Source organism: Pyrus communis, chromosome 14 (assembly GCF_963583255.1).
Source record: "Pyrus communis chromosome 14, drPyrComm1.1, whole genome shotgun sequence".
NCBI classification, from domain to species: Eukaryota; Viridiplantae; Streptophyta; class Magnoliopsida; order Rosales; family Rosaceae; genus Pyrus; species Pyrus communis.
In genome coordinates this window covers 7,585,909-7,593,459 of record NC_084816.1, presented here as the reverse complement: position 1 = coordinate 7,593,459, position 7,551 = coordinate 7,585,909, and the positions used below count along the sequence as shown (strand labels likewise).

Sequence of the window (7,551 nt, the reverse complement as noted above, 5' to 3'; positions counted from 1 at the left end):
TTATAACTTTTAGAGGGTCCCCTGTTTGTAATCCTTAGATAAAATTTCAACGGCCTGATGGGCTTGGTTAGGAGGATCCTCACCTTTTGTTTAGGAGAGAATCCTGATCCAACAAAGAGAGTTTCATTAATTAGTAGAGATAAAGATGGCCCTTAAACCCTTACATAATTCTCTTGTTATCCTCTTGCTTTTCGCCGCTTTAGTACTCCTAAAGACGACCCTCTACGACAATGGAAAAGAGCAGTCCCGTAAGCCATGCCAGACAAGTAACTCAAGTTGGGGAGTCTTCCAACTCCAAGAAAGTCGACGGTGATCAGAAGGATTTTGTTTGTGAGATATGCGTCGAGTCCAAGGCTGCATCCGAGTCGTTTGGCATTAAAAGTTGCAGGCATTCATTTTGTACGGACTGCATGATCAAATACGTGTGCTCCAAGCTTCAAGAGAACGTCACAACCATCGGTTGCCCTAATCCTGACTGTGCGTTGGGAACACTAGAGCCCGAGCACTGTCGTTCGATCCTACCCGCCAAGGTGTTTGAAAGGTGGGGTACTGCATTGTGTGAGGCTGTGATTCCTGCCTCTCAAAAGTTTTACTGTCCCTTCAAGAATTGCTCCCTAATGTTAATTATTGATAATGACGAGAACGAGGTTGTGAGACAATCGGAGTGCCCTAATTGTAAGAGATGCTTCTGTGCGCAATGTCTGGCTCCTTGGCACGTTGGGATCGACTGCGCTGAGTTTCAGAAATTGAATAAGGATGAGAGGGAAGCTGAAGCTATCATGCTGAGGAACCTCGTTAACAAGAAAAATTGGAGGAGATGTCCCAACTGTAGGTTCTATGTGGAACGAACGGAGGGTTGCAATCTCATGGTGTGCAGGTCAGTTTTGTACTAGCTTTTTGTCTAGTGGCTCTTAAAATTACTCCATACAGTACCGTTTCAAACTTTTTATTACAGTGGCCTATCAATTTCTATTTACAGTGGATTGATTGCAGGTGCGGAAGTCATTTCTGCTACAGATGCGGTAAAGTTTGTTTGGAATGCAGGTGTGGAGTTAAAGCTTGTTGCATTCCTCTGCTGTCCTGTTTGTGTTGTTTGCGTTGGAGGCGCCGGCGGTGAGACGGTTTATTCCTCCAGTAGAGGCAAAACAAGCAGATCCGCCTCCATTGCTTGTAATATTGGCAGCTTTGACAGCCCACCTCAGCTGACACTTGACATGTTCTACAGTCTTTGGTTATTAGGATACTTGAGTTTTTTATTGTTCTTTTTGGATGAATGCATGAGCGAGTTTTTTAGAGTGCCAAAAGTTGTTTGAGCCAACACAAATTTGGGTTCGAGCTTGTTGGAATTTTACATACTTCTTGTCAATGTTGAACATGTTTAAAGTCATCGATCAAGTTCAACCTCCCACTGTTTACATACTTTTTTTCTGATCAGTGCAGGTGTGTTTGTACTGCATCTAGCTAGTAATGTTCAGTGATTTTGCCTCATTTCCAACAATGGCTTTGTTGTGGTCTTGCTTGAGATGACACCACGTATGTCTCAAGATAGGTCCGTAGCGTCATACGCCATCTTTGTGATAGATTTGTTCTGGTGGTACTTATGCTTCTACGATAGTGCTTGTGTTTGTGGTAACCATTTAGGGGATTATCTATTACGTTTGTTTGTGCAAATGATCTCCATATTAACTAATAGATTGCTCACTAGAGAAAATATACAAATGTTGCCGATTCACGGGGCGGGCAGGGGGGCGTTGCCATAGCCGGTGACTCCTCAAGGGCAAAAAAAGTGTCTCACAGGCTTTCATACGTCTTTCGAGGCCAATACGCTTAGGTCGTTCTTTCGTTTGAAGGGCCCTCGAAGCCTTTCAAAGTTTGTTACTAGAGGCATTGATCTTCATCAGAGTTTTTCAGATTTGGTCCATGGTAAGGGTAGCTTCGCCAACGGGAGTGTCGTCGTGTCTTGGAGCGACAGAGACGCATTGGTGTTGGTCAGAGGTAGACATGATTGTGGTAGAGTGATTTGGTCAGGGTAATATGAGTTCATCATTAATGAAACTGAAAGCACCAATTGTTGGAACTAAATTCACGCACCATTGTATGTGGAGGAGATGCACAAACTCGACCACATGTAAAAGACTAAGTGATCGTAAGATCACCCGGGCACCAATGGGGTACCGGCCAAAGGCTTTCCGAAAGTCAAGTTAATAAGCAATTTATGGGACTTAAATAGTGGGTAAGAGAATAAAGTATGCAATAATTGTGTTATCAGAGATAAACCTTAGAAATGAGTATTTATACTAGTCGAAAGAGACTCCTTTTACTATATAGAATTCGTATCAAAACAACGAGAATCCAAAAAGATATCACGGAGTAGATATTGCATCCTATAAAAAGTGTAATTACTTACCGCACGACAATCCCTAAATTGTAGAAATCTTCAAGAATATAGAAAACTTGTCTGATCCCCAATCGGATTAGTTTCCGTATACTAACATGCTTGTCTTAAAGTCACTTCCCATTTCCTAATTCCTTGAGAAAACAAAATGTGATGAAGAATGTTCAGATCTTCGATGGAACCAACCAGCGGGTCGTGCCTATTTGTTTGTTGTCACATCTCAAGACTATCTCCATGCAGGGATTCAAGGGACGCCGGGTTGAGATGGAAGTGGCTAAGTAGTTGTTAGAGAATGGTAATCTTTTAAACAGGATGGTACTTTATGCCTGTGAATTGGAGCGGAGCTGGTGCAAGAAAGAGGAGTTATACAAAGAGTTTTTGATGTTCCATCGGGCGAGGACTTGTAGAGTTGAGTTTATCGATATGTAAATTTAGGTCTTACAAGTTCAATGTTTGGTTTTAGAATGATTAATTCATGATTATGTTATCAAACTTGTAAAAGAATTGCAGTTGGTTGTGTTTGATTTGAGTGATCAAATCTCTTCAGCTTCGGTATCTCTACGAAAATTTGATTAATATATCGCAGCATGCGCTTGTCTATTACGGTATTCACTCATACGTTTTAGTTCGGACATTAATTCATTTGAAATAGAAAGTAGAATTAATGAACACAATGTTAATCTAAACCACATGGAGGGGTTGGTAAAAGAAAAACCTACATAACCAAAGCGCACGCTGCTCTAGCCAACTTGGGGTGATAAGCTCTCGGTTTGACATTTGGGCGATGTATTGAAACGATGTGTAAAACAGAGCAGTTCGGAGGCACAGATTGAATGAAAATTTGCGCAAGTGATTGAAAATCAGAACGATACGATTTCTTTGTATATTTTTGTTGTTCGCCAAAACTTCCTCCAAAAGTCAATACTGCACCTGATAACATCCAAAACTCCGAGCAACAGAATTAACATGATGCTTTAACTATTCTTTCTTTTCGTTTATTTTTGGCTTTCTTTGATTTTTTTTCACTCTACGAGTAACGTAGTGACCCTATGATATATACATTGTACCTCTTTAAAGTTAAACTGGAACAATCATGTCTCGGCTGGTGCCGGAACAGAATCACCACACGTTTCCTCTTCTTCCTGCTCTTCAGTATCACCTTCAAGAGGACTTTGATCTACTTGCGTTGTGAAGTTCAGTGGCCCTTGTGGTGTTCCAAAGAGTGCGGTGAATATCTGTCTGTGGCATTCATCACAAAAGTAGATGTAAGTGAAATGGCCCTCGTATGGGAGCTTATGCACTGCAGCTCCTGGTAAAATCCGGTGCACGAAGTCAGTCATCGATGGCGGGACCACCTTATCATCCATCCCCTGTCAAACAGTGGAGAAAATGGCCATGATTAATACTTGATTTAACAGGAAATTTATACATCGGATAAGAAATACTAAAGGCCCCTGTATAATTTTGACCAAAGCCATCCAATGGCCGGAGATTCGTTGTGGTTACAAGGAAACAACTATCACCAGCAATCTGTATACGAATATGTTACGGCATACACTAGTTTCTGAACCTAAGAACAATCTTACATTCTTCTAGTAAAATTCATCTCTTGACGAACTCCAAAAAATTGTCGTGTAAACTTTTTGTATTAGCATGAGCGAAAGCACCTCAGTGAGAGAAATACCTGTCAAATGACTGATCTCATTGCTATCTAGGAGTCTACTCAACATATTACCAGTCTTCTATCAAAATTTTCCAAGTCCATAGCAGTAAAACAATCGAAAAACAAACATGTAAATGACGGAGATGCTTCAGACCTGCCATATGTGTATTGGGCCAAGGAAGCCAATTAATTCCTCCTGAGAGGTGAGCATGGCCTTGAGCCAATTGAGCCAATTGAGCACGCCTTTCCCCCGTTCTTTCTTCTGCAATTTGAGGTCTGCAAGGCTGAAACCCCAATTTGACACTTGTAAAACAGCTTCCTCCACAAAGGGTTTTGCATTTCCCTGCCTAATTGATTCTTCCACATCCCTTTGCCAGAATTCTTCGTAGATTGGGTCTTCCATTAGAGCTTTATCCTGGAGAAACTCAGCATAAATTTTTGAATAAGAATCCATACAGGTAAGATAATAATCTTACTTTGGCCTTTCGTTTATTCTAAAAGTAACACACAGACAAAATGGGAGCCCATTTACCAAATTAAAGTGGAATGGAAGCCAAACCTTCTAAAAATTCTCGAAGCATCGTATTCCAGGTCTACCACAAATTAATTTTGAGACAATTTGGAAAATCAACTAAAGATGATGCTTTGCTACAGGTTTAGGATATACAAATTAAACATGAAACTCTTTCGGCATCGTTAGAAGAGAAGAACTCTACAGTCCGATTTTGTGTCCACATACCTAGTTGCATATGCAGCTTATGCGTTTATGTGGAAGTTAAAAATTTAGTTGCCAAATTTGTCAACGTTTCAACAAGTAAACAAAATGATGAACAACGATCCTCACCCTCTTTCCCAGAGACAGTGACAGCCATCTATCAATTTGTCCATGCTTTCCAGATAAGAAGCTTCTGTGATAGAAGTAAGAAAGAAACCTAGGAAACCTCCTAGCCAAAAAGTACATAAATTTTCTGCTTCGCGTCCACTTCTCCCAGGTTCTGCGCCTCTCTTCCCTATTCATGATTGAGTCATACGGATTAACCATTGGAGCAAACATGGCTGCACCTGCGAGTTAGACCGGTAGGGATCATAAGAAAATGCTTTTGAATAGAATACATTAGAGATCCAAATTTCCGCAAAACATGTTACTCATCCCAGTTACATGAATATTGATTTGATCAAAGACTTGTCATACATTAGAAATTAGCTTTATCCCATATCAGGCTATGATATTATAATGCTTGTTATGAAAATCTAGCAACATCTCACCCACGTAAATGTAGAAATCTTCAGGCTTATATCTTGCATGAAAATCAGAAATTTCAGACTACATGGCAAAACTCAAGGTCATTGCCAGAATGAATAGCACTCGAGGCTGGCCGCACACATATTCCTCTGTGGCAATGCCACTTGAAATACAGTGACAGCTTCGAATTTGTGCCCATATTCTTCATCGTTGACATACACTTGGAAATTTTTTACATGGAAATATCATATAGAACAGACATTAATACCTGCAAGTCTATCAGGAATGTATCTGAGCGCTGCCCAAGCATGCATACCTCCGCTCGAGTATCCCACAACCCAAAACTTGTCATTCACACCAACAGCATCAGCTAAGAGCAACATATCGATTGCAGAAGATTCAAGGTTTCTGTCGGGGTGAGGATCACTCTCTCCAAAACCAGGAAGATCATATGTCAATAAGCGAACGCCAAACTCTTCCAACAGGGAAGCCTTGAGTCCAGGTATTCCTAATGTTCAAAACAATGACACAAAACTAAGAAATTGCACAATGTGCATTAACAGAGAGGTTATCTGTTTGCTTTCAACATCCAAAATGTGCAACCTGCGAGGCGGGACGAAAGGAAAGAAGGTGGAGCAATGATTGAAAACCTAGCTCTGTCAGCCGGAACGCCTTGCTCCTTGTATGCTATGAATCTACCATCTGGAAGCATTACGCGGGCAGCACTCGGAGGATGAATGTATATCTTCTTGACTTCCGAGGCAGGACTGGAAGGAGTGGTTTCGGTATTCACATACACCACTGGAAATTTGAAAATCCGTGTCAGTAAATGCCCATTTGTTTTAAAGACCCAATTACAAATTCAAAAAAAAAAGCACCCCATGAATCAACCAATGTCAAATTTCAAATGTTGTAATGCGCTCCACAACAAATTTCTAGCACTGTGAAACCAAATATGTAGTAGGAAATTTTTCTCGGAAAATTTCCAGGATTTCCAGAATTTCTGTTTGGTTCTCGAGAAAGGATATCATGCAGATTTAGTAAGCTCCGTTGACGACTTGGTACGACTCCCTCGGAATCCGAAAATGAAATAAATTAAAATAGTGACATTTTCAAGTCATATTTCCTTCATTTTCTCAGAAACCAAACACAAGATAACATTTCACAATACAGGACAAAATCCCGAGTCAGAAAATTTTCCGGTTCATTTCATAAAAAAATTCGAATTAAATAGAAATTCAGAACTCATAGCAAGCATAACTTATCCAACAAAAGAATCTATTAGTCCTGAATTTTCTCAGCAACCAAACAGTGGATAAAAAGCCACGAAACTCGGTTTCCTCCTCCCCATCTTCTCGACAATCAAACACAACACACACACTCACGCACCTGCTAAAGCAAGAATCGTGACGGAGACAATCACCGACCAAGCATGGATAGGATTCTTATCCTCCGGCAGATACTCGTTCACGATTCCCAATTTCCCGCGAAGCTGCGTCATTCTCTTCCCCAAGAACGACTCCCTCACCTTCCCCAAGCTCCTGCCCAACACCGAGTCCCGATTCCCTAGGCTCTGCCGCACTATATCCCTGCATCCTTTCCCGAACTCCACGGCAATCTCCGCCGCCGCCTTCGAGAACTCCCGCACAAGTCCCCCCAGCGTCTCCGGCGGCACCGGCTCCCTCGCATTGGGCCACACCGCCGCACCGCCCGATGCGACGCCGTACGCTGCCCTTCCCACGCTGCTTCCGCCCCCGTTTACGAGATCATCGGGTCGCCACGGCCTGGGCCGGTCCGCGTAGAATTCGGGTCCAGTGTCCGGCGCCGACATTGGATCACACAGCAACAACGAAGAAAAACGGAAGAAAAAAGATGGAGAGTTGAAAATTGAGAGAGTGGTTTTTTTATTTTTTTATTACATTGAGAAGAATAAAAAAAAGAATTCTGGAAAATAAAAAGGGAATAATGTGGGAGAAATTGAGCGTGGAAAGGTTGAAAACAGGTGTTGAAAAGTAGAGTGAGAAGATGAGAGTGGGTGGCTTTTTGGTTTCTTGCAGTTGCAGGGTAATTCCCTTTCTTGTTTTCGGGAACTTTCCTATTTTACTCTTGTTTTTATTTGCTTTTTACTATAGTTTTGACAATACCGATTTTTCAATGTGTCTGAAACACACGTCATATGTTATTATAAACGTGAAATTTTTATTTTGAAATGTTTCTTTAATTATATAGTGACATTTAACGTATATATCC

The 7,551-nt window shown here is 41.3% G+C and overlaps 2 protein-coding genes across 2 annotated transcripts; one reads left to right on the top strand and one right to left on the bottom strand.

The window, feature by feature from the left end:
- The first annotated feature begins 230 nt into the window (after nucleotides 1-230).
- Nucleotides 231-1,465, top strand: LOC137714298 (E3 ubiquitin-protein ligase RSL1-like). The gene is made up of 3 exons (XM_068453542.1): nucleotides 231-877; nucleotides 980-1,231; nucleotides 1,441-1,465. The coding sequence occupies exons 1-3, from the start codon at nucleotides 231-233 to the stop codon at nucleotides 1,463-1,465; spliced, it is 924 nt and encodes a 307-aa protein (XP_068309643.1).
- Nucleotides 1,466-3,251: 1,786 nt separating this feature from the next.
- Nucleotides 3,252-7,346, bottom strand: LOC137715410 (uncharacterized). Its single transcript, XM_068454734.1, has 6 exons — nucleotides 6,691-7,346; nucleotides 5,905-6,102; nucleotides 5,570-5,809; nucleotides 4,903-5,120; nucleotides 4,213-4,473; nucleotides 3,252-3,765 (listed from the first exon to the last, which is right to left on the bottom strand). Exons 1-6 carry the CDS (start codon nucleotides 7,130-7,132, stop codon nucleotides 3,487-3,489), a joined length of 1,638 nt encoding a protein of 545 aa, XP_068310835.1. The 5' UTR covers nucleotides 7,133-7,346; the 3' UTR covers nucleotides 3,252-3,486.
- Nucleotides 7,347-7,551: the final 205 nt, after the last annotated feature.